This window comes from Paramacrobiotus metropolitanus, unplaced genomic scaffold, assembly GCF_019649055.1.
Source record: "Paramacrobiotus metropolitanus isolate TYO unplaced genomic scaffold, Prichtersi_v1.0 Parri_scaffold0000096, whole genome shotgun sequence".
In the NCBI taxonomy this organism is placed as follows: Eukaryota; Metazoa; Tardigrada; class Eutardigrada; order Parachela; family Macrobiotidae; genus Paramacrobiotus; species Paramacrobiotus metropolitanus.
Window position 1 is genome coordinate 498,435 of NW_026570316.1, and position 21,158 is coordinate 519,592.

The 21,158-nt window shown below is 44.0% G+C and overlaps 3 protein-coding genes across 7 annotated transcripts; 1 reads left to right on the forward strand and 2 right to left on the reverse strand.

Annotated features, from left to right (window-relative positions):
- Nucleotides 1-2,630: 2,630 nt before the first annotated feature.
- LOC129596809 (proton-coupled folate transporter-like) lies at nucleotides 2,631-5,682 on the forward strand. The gene is made up of 6 exons (XM_055494180.1): nucleotides 2,631-3,369; nucleotides 3,550-3,706; nucleotides 3,821-3,960; nucleotides 4,308-4,713; nucleotides 4,775-5,039; nucleotides 5,151-5,682. The coding sequence occupies exons 1-6, from the start codon at nucleotides 3,136-3,138 to the stop codon at nucleotides 5,470-5,472; spliced, it is 1,524 nt and encodes a 507-aa protein (XP_055350155.1). The 5' UTR covers nucleotides 2,631-3,135; the 3' UTR covers nucleotides 5,473-5,682.
- Nucleotides 5,683-7,403: 1,721 nt separating this feature from the next.
- Nucleotides 7,404-10,451, reverse strand: LOC129596840 (uncharacterized). The gene is made up of 4 exons (XM_055494218.1): nucleotides 9,336-10,451; nucleotides 8,884-9,019; nucleotides 8,028-8,780; nucleotides 7,404-7,738 (listed from the first exon to the last, which is right to left on the reverse strand). The coding sequence occupies exons 1-4, from the start codon at nucleotides 10,219-10,221 to the stop codon at nucleotides 7,519-7,521; spliced, it is 1,995 nt and encodes a 664-aa protein (XP_055350193.1). The 5' UTR covers nucleotides 10,222-10,451; the 3' UTR covers nucleotides 7,404-7,518.
- Nucleotides 10,452-15,291: 4,840 nt separating this feature from the next.
- Nucleotides 15,292-21,158, reverse strand: LOC129596810 (uncharacterized). Of its 5 annotated transcripts, none has more exons than XM_055494182.1 (6): nucleotides 21,016-21,158; nucleotides 19,940-20,856; nucleotides 17,983-18,100; nucleotides 17,259-17,846; nucleotides 15,901-16,113; nucleotides 15,292-15,801 (listed from the first exon to the last, which is right to left on the reverse strand). In XM_055494182.1, the coding sequence occupies exons 2-6, from the start codon at nucleotides 20,850-20,852 to the stop codon at nucleotides 15,588-15,590; spliced, it is 2,046 nt and encodes a 681-aa protein (XP_055350157.1). In that variant the 5' UTR covers nucleotides 20,853-20,856; nucleotides 21,016-21,158; the 3' UTR covers nucleotides 15,292-15,587. The 5 variants fall into 5 exon arrangements, with proteins under 5 accessions (XP_055350157.1, XP_055350159.1, XP_055350158.1 ...); XM_055494184.1 differs by having other exon boundaries at nucleotides 15,901-16,068; nucleotides 20,925-21,158; XM_055494183.1 differs by having other exon boundaries at nucleotides 15,901-16,077; nucleotides 20,925-21,158.

Sequence of the window (21,158 nt, forward strand, 5' to 3'; positions counted from 1 at the left end):
GCGGTAGTACTAGGGTATGACTTAGTGCATAACGGCTACATTTCTTTGCCATTGATTTTTTGACGCTTTTCTTAACGTCTTTAATTTACATGTGAAACGTGAAAGCAGATATTTGCTGCGACCTGTAGAACGTACGTGATCTTACAGTTGAGCCTACATATTGCTGACATTCAGTTTGATTTGTTTTGTAATTCAACCAACAAAACACTGGCAGGACATATGCAGCTGACGAAAATGAAGCTGGCAACGAGTCGCCATTAAGGCAAAAACACCACCTTTGGACGATTTCTTGGTCGCCAAATAATACTGGCATTTGACAGTTTGGCACTAAGGCAAGGAAGGCAAATTGGTACTAGCACTTAATAAACTGTATTTTTTTATCGCTGCAGTAAACCTCATGGATGGTAAAGGGGTTGTTTAGTCAAAATAGGTAATCGGGTCATCTTCGCTAGCCTTTCTGATGCCCCTTAAAGTATATCTGCCCTCGTCATCCCGCTCGATCCTCGCACGGATGTACCTTCCGGGTTCACCAGTTCCCAGGCGGATCTACAAGGGTAAAACAAGCCCAGGCACATTTTAAAAGAGTGAAATTACGATTGGTCAAAAGGCTTGGGCAGTAAAAGTAGCATGGAGGACGTTACCTTGACAAAGTAGTCCGGGTAGATGACGGCAGTGATATCCGTTCTACTGCCGTATGACATCGGAATGAGAACGGTGTCGCTGCTGACCTTAGTCTTAGCTCTTATTTCCTTGGAAACTTCCCTTTTTTGCAAATGATATAGCAAATTGATTAGATACTCAATGTACGGTATGTACTTCTCGTACGAGCATGTTAAAGAAGTACGCTACAAAATTTTAAAGAATTTATAGAAGAGTTTTCAAACCGCAGATAGTTTACTAATTTTGCCGGAAACGGTAATGTGTTCACTACTCTAGCGCTTACCGCTTCGACAGCACGCTTATAAGCATCCCAGTGGAAATATTTGATGAATGTGACTTCTGGAATGCGTGGCTCAGAATTGGGAGAAACTAATCCAGCAATCATCTATGAGACTATGTCGAAACACTGGAAAACACAAGTGACTTTGCAGGAAATGGCTCTTAAAATGAAAAAACGGGTGGTTCTATACAAAAACGTGCAGGTATAAAAATGGACGAGGCATTCTGCCACAGTCTGTGTCACTACGAAACCAGCTCTTGGGACGTTGTGCTTTTGCAAAGGAGTTGGAGTAGGAAAACTGGGCAGACTGCCGAATTCAACAAAGTTTTCTCGGGTTTTGTGTCTCTTGCATCGGATTATGTAAAGTCTGATATTTAAACGAACGATTTATTAAGCGATTACTCACTGAATAAGCGCTGAAGGAGGAGCGGCTCGTTGCAGAACCGGTTGCAAACCACTAACGTAGTAATCACCCGAGATTCTTACATTCTTATATCTTATAAAGGTACTTCGCTTTTTCTCATATTTCGGTCATTTTGAGTGCATCATATTCCGAAGTACCTTTATAAGATATAAGAATGGAAGAAGCCCTTTATACCTGGAAGTGTAGGAGAGCCATTTTCTTACTCACTTATTTAGGTGTGCTGTACAATACATAACACCTGTAGGTTGCAATTGATTTTTTGAGAAACACCGAATCGAAAAGCAAAAAATGCCGGTGTACCGAAATATGTAGCTGCAGCAGAAGATAATGGAACCGTATGCGCTCCATTTTTCAAGATGCACAAGCCTCACGCTCATATGAGGAGTCGCTGGATTTCTGTCATTATGTTGGTGTTGAGTTTTGCAGTGCGCGAAAATGGGGAGGGTAAAAAATGTGTAGTGGGATGGAGCGGCAAACAACTTGCCGTACCCTAGCACCCTTTCGTGATGCTTAAATTTTCTACTGTATCTCAAATTGGACGGACGCTACTGTCCAAAAGCATCTGCCGATAAGGATGTGTAGAAAGCTAGAAACTCTACAGTTTCAGTCAGAATTCTGCAGTTTGTTTTGAATACTCGTAAACCGGACCAACTGCCCGTTCATAGTGCACAAACAGCGCGCCAACAATCTGTGCATGTACAATACACTGTACCGTTTAGCTGTAGGTAACGGACTGTACGATTTATCGAATCAAGTTTGGGTTAAAACCGCCGTACGGCCTTTGCATACGGGGCGTATTAGGCGTAGAATTATCGGGACAATACAAGGCCGCGTTTTCTACCAGGCTTAGCGGCTTATAGATGTACAAGTACACGTCCGCAGACACCCACTAATCAGCGTGTGCATTTAACGTAATTTTAGTACTTATAAATGTACATAGGACACGTCCGCAGACACCCACTAATCAGCGTGTACATTTAACGTAATTTTAGTACGAGCACGTTGTTTATGTGCACACAAACATAAATTGTATTATTTACGTACATTACTGTATGTTACTGCATAACATTACTACATTGAGCGTTCTTTACCCGCGGAAAACTGCAGCATCACATCATGTAATTATGGTAGTACTGGTTTGGACGGTTTTACCTGACGCGGCATTACGAGAAAGCCGCCGCACAGACCCACCATACTTAAATACTACGAAGAAACTGCCGCATCATGTTATTTCCACTCCGTACACCTGAATGGAAACGTTTGTCGGAATACCAGCACTACCTAGTTTTTACACAATCATATGCGGAACAACACGGATAGGGGTGTCATGTATTTAGCGGAAACCATCCGTCTCGCTGCAGCGCTCCGCATTATGCCGAATGATAATAATTTTCTCTATTGTACTTGCCAGCTTCTATACACACACTGGCAGCCATTTACCATCTGCTATTACCGGCAACGGAGAATATACAGAAAATGTTTTATATTACCATTGACGCAGCCGTTATGTAAATACAGCGGATGCAGTTTTACCTGATACCATCACGTGTCGGTAAACCGAGCCCCAGTGCGCGCGCCACTTCATAATGCCGCTGACCAAGCTGCCGTGGAGTTTGTTTTATCTGGCGCATTAATCGATTTATCCCAGCTCCTTCCACAATACTATCAGTGGACGCAAAATGCCCTGATTAATATAGACCTATCCCGCAGCAGGACTGCGTTATCCACGGGTTGTTTGAATAATACGTAGTGCTCGTATATAATTTGCACAATGGGTGCCCTTACCTTCGATATGGACAACAAGCCCGAGTCGGGTACGGCACGGCGGCGGAGCTCCTTCAAGTACACGCCCTCCAAGGAGGATCTGCTGGCGGTGGATAATGAGATCAGTGTCGATGCATTGCCCACGTATTATACGGCCATTCGGATGGTGCCCATTATGCTGTGCGTTGGGTTGGCCACCGGGACGGTGCAACCGGTGCTGACGGAGCTCATTAAAATCAGGGTATGCGCGGGAAATTTGTCAAGACAACTGTGGTTTCGGTGCTCAATAAAAATATAATTCAAGAAGTGCAAATATTAACGTAACGCTTATCTGGTTCGAAAAACATTATACGTGAACTTTTAAAATTATGCTGGTAACTGGTAAACAACTTCCGGTTATAGCGATTGGTTCTAATTACAGACCTGCCAGGTGGAATTGAATTTTACCGATGAAATCTGTGATCATATTAATAATCATACACGGGAAGCGAAAGCCGTCCAGCGGGTAACATCCCAGATCAAGATGTACGAGACGCTGATCGACAGCCTTCCTGCCATGTTTTTCTCACTATTTTTGGGTCAGTTCTACTAGATTGTTGAACTTAACAGCACAGTCAAGAAACGCGAGGGACAGCGTTCAGCCAAATCAAATGGTACCACTACAGCCATAAGTTAACAAATGTTAACAACAGGTTCCTGGAGCGACGAATATGGGCGAAAACTGCCCATGATGCTCCCTTTTGTTGGACTAATCATTGCGCATGGATTCACATTAGTTAACACTTATGTCCGCATATCGCCGTACTTCCTCATGTTAACCCCATTCATTACGGTAAGCAAACGGTTTTTCCCAAACGGTTTTTCTGACAGTTTTGTTTTTGTTGAAAAAGTTCAGCTTTACTAAATTAATACAAAGCGAGTTCGTAGTAATTATTTATAGCTATTATAATTAAGTATATTTTAACGCATAAACACAATTTTTGCCTGAATATTAATGTTTTGTAACGCAATAAGAGTGCCATATCTCAAATTTTTTAATATACTACATGCACAAAACGGCTTGGTTGTTAATAAGAAAAATAAGAAAATTAAAAGCTATTATAATTATTGACAGCGTGACCAACAGTACATGCAAGCCTTCCAGCGAACTATGGCTTGAGAATTATGTATGACCTTTAGGCTGCCACCGGTGGAATGATTCTGGTCAATGTCGCGGTCTTCAGCTTCGTCGGAGACTACACCAACGACCGCACCCGTTCGCCCAATCTAGCCATCGTGGATGCCGCCCATTTCCTAGTCCGCTTTGCCGGCTCGGCCATTGGCGGCCAGTTGATGCGCTTCGGCGAATCCGTGCCCTTCTATCTCGCCATCAGTCTGCACGTGTGCTCGTTCTTATACGTCTTCTTCGTAATCCACGAGAAGCGCACTTTTAGAAACATCAAGGAATGCAAGATGAGCGACGTCATTACCTTTGAACGCGTGAAGGACAACTGGAGGACACTGAGTAAAAGACGGCCGGGACATAATCGGTTGTTTCTCTTGCTGATCATTGGATGCATTATCATATCAGCTATTTGTGTCATTGGTGAGCTTTGTGTATGAGCTGGCAAATTTTTCAGTTTCGGTCACGTGTGGTTATATTACAGGTGACATGTCAATCACGCAGCTGTATTTGGAATTCGATCCATTCAACTGGACGCTGCAGCATTATACCCTGTACAATGCCATTAACGGAGTGATAGAGGGCGTGATCATGGTGCTGGTCAACATAGTACTGCGCCGCTTCTTCACCATTTCCGACACGATGATTGGAGCGATTGCGTCACTGTCGGCGGTGATGCATTTATTGTTCTACGGTCTTGCAACCAGTAGTACGCTGATTTACGTTGCTGCCGGAGTTGGAGTACTCAAGTAAGTTAATGTTGCTTGTGTCTATAAACGACAAAGAAAGATCAAAGCGTTTTTCTCAAATAGGTAATAAAATATATAAAGAATATTAAGCTAATAAATTTTTCGTTGCAGGATGTTGGGCTTCGTCTCCATCAAGTCGGTGACGATCGCTCTGGTGGATCGCGATGAAATCGGGAAGCTGATGTCGACGAAGATGTCGCTGATGTCTATCGCGCCATTTATCGGCGTCACCATCTTTACCAACATCTTCACGCACACCAACGAATGGTGGCCGGGCTTCTGCTTCGTCCTGGGTGCGTGCATGACCTCGCCCGTGGTCTTTGTCTTTCTTGCCTTTTACCTGGTGCAGCGCCGACAAGCCAAGTCGGCCAGTAGTACCGGCACAACCGTTAGCGCAGCAGAGAGTCTTGATGACATCAAGACTAAAGTATGAACACAACCGGCTGTTCGTTCGAACCCTTTTTTTAAAGTTTCCTATAACTGTTAGTACCGCAGCCTTTTCTGGCTATGTACGAAATACTCTGTTTTCTCTGCGCACCTATTATTATGACATTGTTGCAGTTAAGTATGCAACTCAACATGTGTGTGTATGTTGTTATAAACATGGACCAATCCGGCAGCAAAAATTATCTGCTGCAATATTTTTTAAGGGATCCTATGGCGTAAAGTAAGGTAAAATAATATTTAGCCGCGCGAAAAGCGTTGTACGAGTAAGCAAGCCGAACACGCAGTAATTACACAATTATTGCCTTATTCACAAAAGTAAAATCATAATTTATCGCCAGCAGACAGTCTTATTAGGTCAAACGTTCGGTGTACATGTATTTAGGGAAAATCAGCCGCACATCTTTTAGCACCAGAAAGGTGCCGTCCACCAATACCCTGAACATTGTATGGTACAAGCCGCCATTAAATGTTGAAATGACGGATAATAGTTCATTTATGTAACTGGAACACAGGTTAGACTTTTCCGGCTAGTTTGCAATTATGTCGCCTTATTAAATTTAATTGAACGGATGCATTTTATGTTTTAATTACAGTATGGTACTTGTGGAATGTTGACCGCTTAGCAAAATGCACGATTTGCTAACTGCCGCAAACTACGCGTAACCACAGTCGGTAAAAAGCTAAAGCTACTCCAAACAGCGCACGCTGGCTGCCTTTGCTCCTATGGATCAAGGCTCCGTTGCTCGAAAGCCATATAATTCGCTAAAACATCGGCAGAATGCCGACCTGAAAGAGTGAATGCATTACGAACAATGGGTTATGTCCGAGATATACCGTTGCATTCCGATTGATACCGTTGCATACAGCATAGTGCATAACAAGTTAGCAACATTCAATAATATAACACCGCTGCATTTATTTTTAGCAAATGGTGATTAAACTGATTAAAATACTAAAATTTAGATATAAATATACTCGTAGTCATAGCCTGTTGACATTTAACGTTTGCTAATAATGCATTTTTGCAGTAGTTTAGACATATATTGTTTTCGAAATGTTAGGGCTTGTTATTAAACCACTCGATTTTCACTTGAGAGATTTGGTTGTCTATTAAATTTGGTTTTTTCTCTGCAGTTCCAGTACTGCGTTACCGAAAAATGCACTGAAGTTCTGCACTCGATAAGTCTGCAATCTTTCAGGATACGCCCATTTCTGCCGATTTCCATAGACTTTTGTTTACTCCATATTCTAGCCTATTCGGCTTTTAGCCGAGTGTCTCAGCCCTGGGGTAACTACTCTATGGTACTTGTTCGTATAGCGGAAGTACAGTGCGGAAAGTACTTGCAGAACTTTATGTATTAAGTTTCTGTATTTCGCGTTACAGTACCCGTTCTAAGAATTGCGTTCACAGCCAAGTATTGGACCTGCAACATATTATGTGGTTTGTGTTGCCGGTTGCGTAAAGTTATTTATCGGAAATATCAAAAATTAATAATAGAATAAATTGCAAGTACCGGTAACCAGATATTTATTTTTACGTGTAAAACGGCGTATAGCCGAATCGTAGGGTACGGCTTGCCGGAAATTCAGTTCGTAAAGTCCAGTTTGCAAAGTTGATAAGAACGCGAACAAAATTTCAAAGACCTAAAAGTGATTTAAAGATAAAACAAGATCAACTCTTGCTGGGAGGGAGGGAGGATTCGAGATGCTCCATAATACGGTAGGTGTCCAGAAGCGCACGGAGCGAAGAAGAGCATCCACAAAGAGCTACAAGTCGATCTATCAGGACGCTTTAGTGTTTGTTCTTGCGGAGTGGCCGACTGGCCGTACGACTTAACGCAGACGAAGCTCGTACAAACACACGATTTTAACAATGTTGTTAAATGTGTACCAAAATACACAACTATTGCCGGCAAAATTCGCCACACGAGGCCGATGCCACGTTGCTATAGCAGGTCAATAAAACGTCAGTACGTGATGAATATGAAAACCAGTAAACGGACAATGCAAACACAGGGGCGTACTACTAGGGCTATTCGACTGCATCGTCGTCCTCGTAATCATCGTCATCTTCATCGTCGTCTTCGGTGTCACCCTCTTCGTCATCTTCGTCGCCATCTTCGTCGCCGTCGTCTTTGTAGCACCCGTGCAGGGCTGCGAAGGTCAGATTGTTCAAAGCGGAAACGTCCAGTTGGCGTAAATTCATCGTCTCCCATGGCCGAGGAGTATCGGTGACATGAAGATTGTCCAGCCTGATTTAACAGACAGAAAATTATTGGCTTTTCGCTACGCCAACCGTACGATGTTTTCCCACACCATAATCCATTTTTTAAGTGAAGAACTGCAGCCGCCCAACCACGTTAAACCACAGACTGCGTGAAAGGGAAGATACCCGGTGTGCGCACAGCCCTGCGTGTGCGTATACCAGTAGCACACACGGTGCAGGTGCTGGTTTCCCATACTCCTACTCGTTCACGCACTCCGTGATCTGATTTGGTCGGGAGTCTGCATTCAGTTAATTACTGTATTACTGCTGCTTACAAAGTTAGAAATTTGCGAATGCCGCTCCAGTCGGCGTCTCCCAGCGTCTCCACCCAGCGGGCGTACAGTGCGGTGATCTTCTGCTGGACCTGCTGACTAACAGCCGGACAGCTCTCGTTGGCGGCGGCTAAAAAGCGCCGGCACTGCTCTTCGACCGCCTCCCCGCGGCGAAAGCGGAGAATCGGAATGGCCACACCCAAATCGACCAAGGTCCGTTTGCGGTCGGGCCGCAGCATCTCCGGGGTCGGTGGGTGTCCGTCGGTACAATCGAACAGCAACTGCTTTGCGGATTCGGTGATCGCTCGCGAAGCCATGTAGTTGATGAGAACCAGCTCGTCACACACGGTTGCCACATCCTTCATCACGTCACTCACCCTCATTTTGTATTGTCCATCATCGATTGTGACGGCAAATAACGGGTCATCTGGCCACGCAGCCACATCATAGCCGTTTTTCACAATGAATCTGCGCACGTGAATTCCCCTGGCTTGCAGAACAGCTACGGCTGCAGACATTTTGAGATAGAGTTCGAAGGTAGGTGGATTGTGCTGGCCGTCATCAATCAGCACCAGCGTTGTAATGTGCTTGCTAACGACGCGGTCCAGCGTGGCCAGCAGCTTATACTCGCGGTAGTGGGATTCAATAAAGGACTCTTGAGTATATGGCTTTTTCGGCCACATCTCGGCCATGTCCAGGATGACCACACGCTTGTCCGTGTATTTTTGCACAATCTCCCTCCACAACGCGCAGACTCTGGTTCAAACAGCAAAGGATACTATTGCTTGCTTATAATTTATAATTTATTAAAAGCACTGCCGTTGCAGCAAGGTAGTAAAAAAGATCAAGGTGAACTAGCCTGGACGTGCGTTGCCGGCCCTCTGTATCCAAATCACCCAAAAGACACGTCAATATCGGTGGCGAAAGTTCGTTAATGGACATGTCGCCCACACCAGCCGTGTCGTCAGCACAGGAATCCTTGAAGGAGGCCAATTCTACCGTACATGGAAAATACCGAACTGAGTAAAAATGATGTACAAACAGGTTTAATACAATCAAGTTTACATTAAACAAGAAATTCAAACAGGGATAAAAACAAGAACAGAACTCGTATTAGATTTTTATGTACATGTTGGTATGGACAAGTAAGTACTGTACATGTACAATATAAAGCGGGTGCGGCAAGTGCCCGTACTTAATGCGCACTCATGCACTGCTGATTTGCTTCGCTATACATACTAAAATTTATACGAGTACATATCAAGCTTGCTATTTTGCCACTAAAACCGATTTTAACATGCAAATACTGACCATTATCTAAAGCTCCTGGAAAAGCGTCGATACTGTTCACTGAATGCAGACGGAGGTAATTGTTGCAAGCTTTTTTCAAAGCATCCCCATTCCAGGACATTCGGCGCCCGGCTGCCTCATTGTGGACTTCCACGCACACAAAAGTCACCGTGTCGATTCCGACGCGCACAAACACACGGCACCCTACGTACACCCCGTATCGGGCCTCTATTTCTCCAGCTGGCACCCCCAAACGCGGACCCACGGAGTAGAAGCACGTGGAACGGGAACCCCCGTACACAGCGATCCTCGATCTACCGAACAGACGATCACCCTTGGCCAGCGTGAACTGGCATGCCGGGCCCACGTACGCTGACAGACTGTCTACGTTGCGCAGGGCGTTTGCTGCCGGGAAGTCGATGACGTGTTTGACGAACGTCAGACCATCCGTGCGTCCGAAGAAACTCTGCCCATCACCGGGCACGGGCAGGTGTTCCACGAACTGGCCGCGATGCACGAAACGACAGTCCGTAGTGTTCTTGGACGAGTCGTTCTCGTCCAGGCGTACAGCCAAAAACTCGGCATTCCATTCTGCAGTGACGGTGGCGGGACGGAAAATCATCGGTCCACGGTAACTGTCCCGCAGTGCTACTTGCAGGGAGCAGTCGATATAGTGGTCCAGATCCGTAACCGACAGGAAATGATGCGGCCACAGACGGTTGGTATGAATCCATTCGGCCGTCACTGTGCTGGCATCGAAGTCGACGAGGAAGAGTTCGCCATCGACGTCCTGAACGTATCCCAACCACCATTGGCCGTCGTCGCGATGCACCAGCACCGTGTTACCGTAGTTGGTTTCCCGCGCACCCGTCCACAACTCGCGAAAAAACCGCGGTGTCCCGATCATGCCCGCGGTACTGCGAAGAAAACCGAAAACCAGAGTTTACAGTTTCATACCGTCCTACGTCAAAGTCAACACCAGCTAGTCTGTTACAGTGCCACGACGTTTTAGCACACTGCTCGCAGCTCACTGTTTTAACTAAGTAAATCAATTGCAAACATCCGGGAAAGCAAAACGTAGCAATAAATCTGAAATGAATCGATAGCAATAAAATGAAACGATGAAAGACGATTGCATTTCGGAAAAACGGAAAACTGCGCACTGCACCTTCATGGCTGCGCTGAACACACCAAACTGTCTACATGAGTCGGTGAAGCAAGTAACTGCCCCTCGCTACGGTTGTGGATTTCCTCCTAGTATGCGATCATGCGATGGCCACTTGCGGCGTATTATTCAGGTGCTTTCGAAGGTTTGGACTTTGGCCGTCAACGTTTCTCTTTTTCGAAGACCTGCGAATGTTTCCGGAAATTTTTCTCGGTAAATAAGTTTGGCGGCTACCGTATACAGAGTACCGATTACAGAAACGGGATAGAAATTAGAAATACAGTATATCATTACTTAATTACTGTCTACTGTAGTGATACTTATTAATTAACGATATCACTACTTAACTGAATTTTTTTTAAAATAATAAAAATAATTGGCTTAGTACGTATCGAATTATTGTAAATAAGATGTTTCTTTTGCCAGGATGTTGGGCTTCATCACCATCAAGCCGGTGATGAACTGTCTGGTCGACCACGATGAAACTGGGAAGTTGATGTCGACAAAGATGTAGCTAATGTCCATAGCGCCCTTCATCGGGATCACTATCTTCACCAACATCTTCACGAACACCAACGAATGGTGGCCGGGCTTCTAAAAAAATACAACCTTTATTGCGATTTTGTCCCTATAGACACATACGACAACATCAGTCTACGGTGGGCTCCTATTAGTCTTATACTTGCCGCGGTGGACAGGTCGAGTAGTTGTTGTAAATTTTACCTTATAACTTCTTAGGTTTTTTTTTTTAGATATGCACGTCAGTACAAATCACTGAGATTTGAAATCTCCCCGGCTGACCAAAAACCCGCTACCTATCTACAACTACTTACAGGTTATCGGAATTGTTTAAGAAAGTTTCCTTTTAAAATAAACAAAGCAGTTTCGGGAAAAAAGGAAAGACGGGGAAATTTAACTGTCGAGAGACTATCGACCTGTCTAAACCGAGGCTGCCCGTCCATTACAGATACAAATACACAATCGCAATAAGGTAAATTGTAACAGAACATCGAAGTCACAGCAACAATCATCGTACACCATGAGAGTCGTTATCAGCAGCATCATTTTCGGCCGTGCTGAGGACGACCGGCAAGGAAGAGTAAAATAACGGCTAACGAACGCATGACGTGAACAGGTTATTCGGACCTGGAACAGCCCAGTCCTTATTAGACTTATTGAGAAAAATAATATAGCTACAGTTAAGCGCAATAATTGCCAGATTTTTAAATAGTGATTTAGTCTGGCAGACTTTCGAACTGTGGCGGATGGTATTGGCAATTCGTTCAATGCTGGACATAGCAGTGCGGGCAACCATTCCCCTTGATCCAACAGCGAGATGGTGGTAGTGGGTCTGCCAGCCGGCACTAGTTAGCTCAGCGACCAAGGAAGCATACCGGGCGTGCTTCCTGGCTTCAGCATTCGCAAATCCGTTCACGGTTTCAAAGGGAATGGTCAGTTCTGCTAACACAATGCGCTTTTCGGCGCGGTTAATACAACATAAATCAGGACAGAGAGAGGTAGGTAGAACATCAACGGGAACAGTATTAACATGGTTTTCATATTTATCAGAGCGTAAATCACTTATAATCTCCCATTTACTATTATCAGCCACACCGGTCAGGAAATTGAAAATAGATGACAAGACACTGTTATGGCGCCAAGTATAGCGGTGGCTGTTTAAAGACATTGGGCAGTAGTTGACAATGTGACAGAGAGTTCCCTTGTCAGCCCCACATAATTCGCACTTCGCTGAGACAATTTTGCCCCACTTAAACAAATTAGTAAAGGAGGGAGAGATATTAAGTGCCGCTTCAACCATAAAAGTAACAACCTTTTCTGACAATCATACAAGACATATTTCCAGGAAGTATCAGCTATCTGTGCTTTTGTTACTTCGTGCCAAGCTCCCTGCTGCACTAATGAATCTAGCCTGTTTTCCTTCGCTGTCGACATGTGCTGCTTAACGTTCTTGTTAACAAGCTTCCTAATAGCCGCTTTATTTGCTCCTCGCTCCCTACCTGTTGCAGCCGAAGTTTGAACGATGTCCACAACTACGCCGTATCGTTTGCACATGCCGTATTCAGGCAATCATTCGCTACCTGCGCCACAACAACATCGTTCGAAGAAAGTGCATCCGTGATGAATGTGGCATGCCCTTGTACGTAAACTGATTTTATCGATTTCAGGTTAATTCCATCCGGTATGTAAAAAATATCACAATTAGAAGACCCCGGTAAATTAAGCCACTTTTTCAAAAATTTATTCGCAATAGCTTCGAGCTCGTTCACAGTAGGGGGAGAAAGGTCATGCATAGTTAAGGCAAAGCGCATACATGCAACAACATAGTCATTATAGGTACGAACTTTATACGTAGCACGTATATTAAGCCGGTCGACTTTTTCCATTAAAGAATTAAACGCAGACTTGATTAAGATACCGCTAGACGCTGACTGGTTCTTTTCAAAAATATGGACCCCAAGGAACTTCATGGGATCTTTTGAAATATTAGTAACATCTTGCCCGTCAATTTTAAACGCGGTTTCACATGAAATACCTTTAGAAAGTGAGAAGCATCGGCACTTTTCAGCATTTAAATAAAGGCCAATTGAATTCATTTTGACGCTAATTTCCCGAAGCAGCCGATTCATGCTCGACTTGTTATTCGTAATAATAGTCAAATCATCAGCAAAAGCATGGCCAACAATTTTTTCTTCCGGTAAGGCATCGAACGCAACCCCGCACTTTTTATTTTCCTCTAAAAATTCCTGAATACAATTGAAAACTACAAGGAACAGCGCACAGCTCATAGTATCCCCTTGAAACAGGCCTACGTTAAATGGGATATTTTTAGAAAAGTTATCGTTATAGTTAATTTTTATTGACAACCCAGTATAATAATTATCAATATAGTTAACAATGTACTCAGGAATGTTATATCGACGCAAAGCTGCCAAGAGGACTTCCTTTCTGATAGCGATGTCAAGCCAGGCCACATGCATTGCCTGCCTTTTATCCCTTTGTTGCTCAATTAATTTCAGCAGTTTCATAGAATGCTCCCCACATCCGTTGGTAGCTTCAATAAACCCCTTTTGAACATCCGTGTTAATCAATTTATTTTTAATGCAGTAAGTCATTAACCGATTTGAAATAACAGAGTGAAAAACTTTCCCAATGCAACTGGTCAAAGTTATAGGTCGATAGTTGCCAGGCATATTATATTCTCCCTTCTTATACAAAAGAACTGTCTTCCCCACTTTCCACGAACTACACGTTGTACCAGATGTCAAGAGTCTGTTAAACATATTAGCCAGAAATTTATGAACATCCGGGTACGGCTTAAGAAAAGAATAATTAATGCCATCCAACCCGGAACCTGCTGAACCGTCCTTACGAGAAAATATAGATTTTATATCGCTAGGCAGAACATCATAATTAATAAAGCCGGTGTTGCACGGTTTACATTTTAATTTATTTATCCATGCAAAATCAAGAAGAGAGAGATTCTGAGGATTACAGATATTTTCAAAATAATTCTCGATGTCTGTCATTTTCATAGCATTAGAAGGGGCCGAAGAAGAAGATTTTATTTTAACTTCAATAAAATTCCACATACGTTTTGTGAACCAGCTATCATTTTCGCGGCGCTCGGCATTAAAGCGCAGCTGTGAAATTTTCGCGGAAAGAGTTTTTCTAATTAATTTCAAATGGTGCAACCGGTCTGCATAAGAGAGGGAAAAATCACGATCAACCACTTTCATTCTTCGCTTTTTTCTTTTAAGTTTGTTAATCTCGGTAGAAACAAGATGCCTTTCCTTGATTAATTCAGCCGGTACTGCATATTTCGAATTCTTACTGAAAAATTTTCCGGTCGATTGTTCGCAATGTAATACAGTCAGAGCATATTCCGCTAGCCCCCATGAAAATAATTCCATAATTTCATGCGCTGCCCACAAGCCCAGATCACAAGCAGAAATAAGTTGATTACAAAAATCTCCCAGGAAAGAGTGAAAGCGAACCGGTGCGGACTGATGTAACTTATGCCATTTCGGCGGTAAAATTTTCATACGAGGAGTATTCGCAGAAATAATATTATTTAAATCGATTCTTACGGTACCGAATACCACGTCATGCAGATGTTGCGTTAGCCGATCTTCCTGCCGGATTGGACGGGATTGACTGTGTGTGGAAGTAGTCATGGTAAAACACAATCCGATGATGATGCTAGTGACTAAGATAAAGGTTCCGTAATTCTGGTAGATGGAGTACGGCAGTTCTCAAGAAGAGAACGCCAGATTTAAAAGGTCACCGCTGTGTAGGGTGGATTTCACACAGCAACTCGGTCAACCAGCTCAGAGCAGCATTCGCGAGTGAGCAGCATTCGCGAGTGAGCAGCATTCGCGAGTCCTGGGTGCATGCATGACCTCGCCCGTTGTCTTTGTCTATCTTGTCTTTTGCGTCTTAACTTTTATCTGGTGCAGCGCCGTCAAGCCAAGACGGCCAGTGATACCGGCACAACCGTTATTAGCGCAGCAGATAGTCGTAATGACATCAGACTAATATTGTTAGGACATTAGGTTAGTATGCGTGTTGCGAAACTCGGCCTGCAGGCTTTGTCCACAGCATGCAGCCTGTCGGCTATCGGCAAATTCGCCTTAAAAGAGAAGGGATGTTTTACACTTTTACAGAGTACTTACACAGCTGCAGTAATACTCGTACTTGTAGACCATTCAGCAAAACGTAAATCAAAACATACAGCGAAACGCGTCTGTATATTTTCACTGCCGCGTACAATGAGTAGCTGGGATACTTTTGGCTAAGAGCAGTCAAAGGTTCCGACTCAATCAACCCGCTTACTACAAGCCGATTTCATTAGAAATTTTTAGTCAACTAAAGGACACCCATGTAGGATTGTTCATGACCAGTTCAACACATGGGCTATGAAACCAAACTGTGACCGGAATAAATGCAAAAACCCAGCAAGTACTGGTGCAACGTTTACAAAGGTTCGCAAGAAGAGAACACGATCAGTACACCATCTCCTCAGACTCCTCTTCAACAAGAAAACAAATAAAATACAACAAATGAACGGTAATGAAGGCACCCTGACGCTACTCGACTGCGGCGTTCTCTTCGTAGTCATCTTCGCCGTCATCTTCGTCGTCGTCTTCGGTGTCGTCCTCTTCATCGTCTTCATCGCCCTCGTCTTTGTAGCACCCGTGCAGGGCTGCGAACGTCAAATTGTTCAAAGTAGAAACGTCCAGTTGGCGCAGATCCATGGTCTCCCATGGCCGAGGAGTATCGGTTGGACGAAGACTGTTCAGCCTGATTTACACCAAAAACTGTCAATTTTTCTCTGAGCCCAAACATATCATATTTTACCACAGCACAATAAAATTAATTTCTCTAATTGGTACTGCTTACAATGTCAGAAACTTGCGAATACCGTTCCATTCGTGGTATTCCAGCGTCTCCACCCATCGAGCGTGCAGTGCGGTGACCTTTTGCAGGACATGCTGACTAACGGCCGGACAGCTGTCGTTGGCGGCGACTAAGAAGCGGCGGCATTCTTCAGCAGCTTCCTCCCGGCAGCTAGGGATGCTATAAACGTGAATAAGCAACTGGACAGTCCAGTTGCTTATTCACGTTGAAATCACGCTTTCACCGTTTCACATTTCACTTTTCATTTCACTTTCATTTCACAATCACGCGGACCCTCGTGTGAAATGTGAAAGTGAAATGAAATGAAACGTGAAATGCGTGAAATGGTGAAATCGCTTGAAATGCATTAAAAGCGGACGAAATTAGAGCGATTCACAATATTTCTTGCAATGAAAATGTTCACTCCGTTGAATGTTTTGTGTAACCGCTTCTAATTGGATTCCCTGCATTAGGCAGCACTGCGCGTAAGCATTAATCTTGCAACTGGAAGAGAAGAAAACGTTTCTCGTACGCTTTTATTGCAGGTAGTTTCAGAATTCCGAGATCTCAATTCATAGGTAGCCAAAACGCAATAAGATTTCCGTACGCTACTGCGCTGTTTTCTTGAACAGAACTGAGAAATGAACACTTTTACTGTACGCCTTGTTCTTATAAGAGCGTATACCGATTACCATTTTCAAACTTCTGCTCATATTTTAGTTTTAAACAGTTTTATCTTATTTTGTACTACAAATAAAAGCAAGTTGCAAAATCTTTTGGCGCTTACTGTTTGGTCTGTACTGAATAATAAATTTAGCAATCCACTTACAACGAATTTTTTTGAAATTTGAACTTTTACTAGTACTGTACAGTTGCAATATTAATGTTTTAACTGCTTTCGGCTGTTTTCCAGCTCTAAAAAAATGCCAAAATAATCAGTTTAAAATTAATTTTTTATTTCACGTTTCATTTCATTTCACTTCATTTCACTTTCATTTCACTTCTTTTCACAAACGGGTCTAAGCCTCGTGAATTTCAACCCTAACTGGACTTGCCCTTTAACTCGGTTTACCAAAAGTCAAAGTTTCTGAATTACCTAGACATCTGATCTTATTAATTTGTTTTACCTGAGTCGAGTGCTCAAGTCGAATTACTGTATTAAAACCTGAAGTCGACGTCATGGCGAGCCGAAAGCGATAGTAGAATCTTACTTTCAAACACCAAGTCGACACCATCGACTTGGCTGGAAAGAATAAGTTCAAATTATTGACGTGACTTTTCTCCCAGGTTTTATTCGATTAACTCAAAGCCTCAAGTTATTAATTAGACACTCGACTTCGCCAAGTATTTGGCAACCCTACCCGCTGCGAAACCGGAGAACCGGAATGGTCACACCCAAGTCGACAAATGACCGTTTGCGCTCAGGCCGCAGCATCTCCGGGACCGGTCGGTCCCCACCGGTGCATTCGTACAGCAGCTGGTTTGCGGATTCGGTGATCGCTTGCGAAGCCATGTAGTTGATCAAAACCAGCTCGTCACACACGCTCATCACCTCGTCCCACGTCGCCTGGTTCATTTCGAGCATTTCTTGCCGGATTGTGACGAACACTACCGGTTGCATTGGATACGCAGCCACATCATAGCCGTTCTTTACTATGATTCTGCACACACGAATTCCCTTGGCAGCCAGTACAGTACTGGCAGCGTACATTATTTCCTGCAGTTCGCGAAAAGGTGAATTGTTCTGGCCGTCGTCAATAATCACTAGCGTTGTAATGTCCTGGCTAATGGCGCGGTCCACCGTGGCCAAGAGCTTGTATTTATGGCAGTCGGATTCAATGGAAAATTCCTGAATATACGGCTTCTTCGGCCACATCTCCATCATATCCAGGATGACCAGCCGCTTGTCCGTGTATTTTCCCACAATCTCCCTCCACAACGCGCAGACTCTGGTCAAAGCAGTAAACAAAATGAAACACAACCACAGCTGTACGCTACCGCATACAGCAGTTCTGTAGAACGCTTTCTGATCTATAAAGAACAGCCGTCTTTGTCAGATGGAAAGAAGGACGAACGTGAACTTGCCTGGAGAAGCGTTGCTGGCTCTCTGCATCCACATCCCCCAAAAGACACTCCAAAATCGGAGATGGCAGTCCATTAATGGATATTTCGTTCACATTAATGGTATTGTCATCGAAGGAGCCTTTGAGAAAGGTGGTTTTTGATGCACATAATATCATATGAATAAAATAACGGAGTAATTTAAATACTGTGGAGTGTGGACAAACAGGTTACAGTTAAGTTGGAAATAAAAAAAATTCAAATGTACAGATACAATTAACTCGTACTAATTTTATGGTTTACAGTATTCATGGAAAACATCCGAAACAATAGTACTGCAAGTAGGGTCATCCCACCCAGATTTTTGAAGTGAAAATGATGAGACTGTGATTTTCACTTCAAATCACAGTCTCATCAACGTGAGGTGATGAGCGCGAGGTGATGAGATCTAGATTGGTGGAACGAAGAGAACATATAGACAATTTTAGCCGAGTACCTTAAGCATTCAAATATGAAATGCGCATCGTCATTTTTTGAAAACAAGAGTCTGTTACCAGCCACACAGCCCCGTGTGAGCTATTTTAAGATACAGCCTGGCGTAAACAAGATCGTTAGCCACAAAGAGAACTGAGAGAATATCATTTAATTCTATATTTGGGCATATGTTGATAAGACCTGAACTGACAGATTTCCCGTCTTCTCTGCATCTCTTGTTATGTCGTGTTAATGTTGTTATTGAGTGATCTAAGGCTTTGAAAGTTTCCAGAAGTTTCTTAATGTGGATGTTTACCCGAATGTGGCTATATAAGCGCCAAGCTTGCAGATGCTAGATGGTCCACTCTGGTTTAGTCCACTGGAAGTCATCTAGCAGTCACTTGAATTGTGTTTCGTAAATAAAGTCATAAAATCCATGTCGGAATTTCTACGTTAAACTTAGCTACGTACAGTGCCAGGGGCAGCACATAACGTTAGTGGAGTTTATAACGTAACAAGTCACACGTAAGAAATTTTTAAACAAGAAAATCGAATGGACTGTGGTTGAAGCGGTGTAGCGTACGGTAACAGAATACTCAAATCCACGCTTCTACAGAGTAAATTTCCCATTCTGCAGCGTTGGCTTGATTTAGAAAGGAGGAAGAGTTTGGAAGAAGAAAAGTTTAAAGTAAGCGGCATAGCGGAAGCAATATAAATTTTTACGTTTAAACACCTATTTTAGGGGCAATCCCTTCCCAATCCCACCACTTCATCAAATCACATTATCACGGCCACAATTCTTCGGTATAAAAACATGAAATCGCGTGATTGCGATAGCGTGTGATGACCACCACAGGTCCACAACGGCAAATACTCACTGTGCATTCTGAATGCACAGCGAGTATTTGCAGTTGTGGTGGTCATCGATTTCCATAAACTGTCGATTTCGCTCCATTGTAACAACAGGCTCAACAGCCTATCTGACTGCTACTCTAGGGGCGGCGATCAGCCTTTAACAACTAGCATGCGGCTGTTGGGATGAAAATTGGAGCGGCCGGACCGTTGCCGGGCAACGGTACCGCCGAGGACGCTCTTGACTGAGTTAACACAATTACTCAGGTGACTCCTCCGATGAGAAATTTAGATTGACACATGTTCGGGCAAACGCAACAACGTAAATTACGCCAAGTTTAATGACAAGGCTTCCAAAGAAACGGAGCAAGGTTTTTTTGGTGCAAGAAATCAGGCAAGAAGGTACAAGCGGTAGCAAGCGAGTGTAAGACTGAATTCTAGAAATGTTAGAAAAGGACAGCTAGTCGGTAAAATCGACGGAAGTCCATAACCCGATGAAATATTGAATGATAACTGTGTGCTCTTATCAGTCACACAATTACTACCGTTTCAATATGTTACACGTTTTATGCTATATGTTATATGCTATACGTATTATAATTTCATGCCCTGTTAATTCGCTACCCAAATCAATTCCGACACGCATGTAACCTACCTGCATAATGACCATCGTTCAACGCTCCTGGAAATGATTCGACGATATTCGCTGCATAGTGTTGAAGGTACCTGCTGCAGGCTTCCTTCAAGGCATCCTCATTCCAGGACATTCGGCGCCCGGCTGTGTCATTGTGGATTTCCACACAAACAAAAGTCAGAGTGTCCAGTCCTACGCGCACAAACACACGACAACCCACGTACACCCCATATCCGGCCTCTTTGTCTCCAGCTGGCACCCCAAGAGGCGACCCAACGGAGTAAAAATCCGTAGAATTCCCGAAAATAACGAACCGCGATTCACCAGTCATGTCCTCCCGGTCACCCTGGCCCAGAGTGAACTGGCATGTCGGGCCGACGAATGCCGGCATGCTGTCCACGTTGTTCAGAGCGCCCGCTGCGGGTAAGGCGATGACGTGTTTGACGAACGTCAAACCGTCAGTGCGTGCAAAAAAGTTCTGCCCATCACCGGGCACGGGTAGGCGTTCCGCAAACTGGCCGCGATGCACGAAGCGACAGGCCATAGACTTCCTAGCTTTCTTAACAGGATTGTTCTCATCCAGGCGTACAGCTAAGAAGTGGACATCCCACTCCATAATAACGGTGGCGGGACGGAAAATCATCGGTCCACCGTACTTGTCCCGCAGTGCCACATTTAGGCAGCGGTCGACATAATGGTCCAAAAAAGCAACAAACGGGAAATGATGCGGCCATAGATGGCTGGAGTGAATCCATTCGGCCTGCACTGTGCTGGCATCGAAGTCGACGAAGAAGTGTTCTCCATTAACATCCTGGACGTACCCCAACCACCACTGGCCGTCCGCACGATTTACCAGCACCGTGTTGCCGTAGTTGATTTCCCGCGCACCCGACCACAACTCGCGAAAATACCGCGGTGTTCCCATTATACCCATGTTGCTGCGAAAAAAGCGAAGAGTTTACATCCACACCAAGCAGCAGCAGTACCAGAGAATTTAGCACCCTACCTGCAGAAGGAGAGCGCACCCAGAACAGTAGTGTATATCTATACGGACTACCTGTACTCCAGAACACTATAACTACCTACTCGCAACTTACTCATTAAAAATAGAACCATTGGTAAAGCAAGTGCAAACAAGGACAGGCAAATGTGGTATTAAATCAGAAACCAATTACTGCAAGACGACTAAACGAAGGAAGACTTTATTTAGACTGTTGCTATTCTTGGGAACAAATTTCTA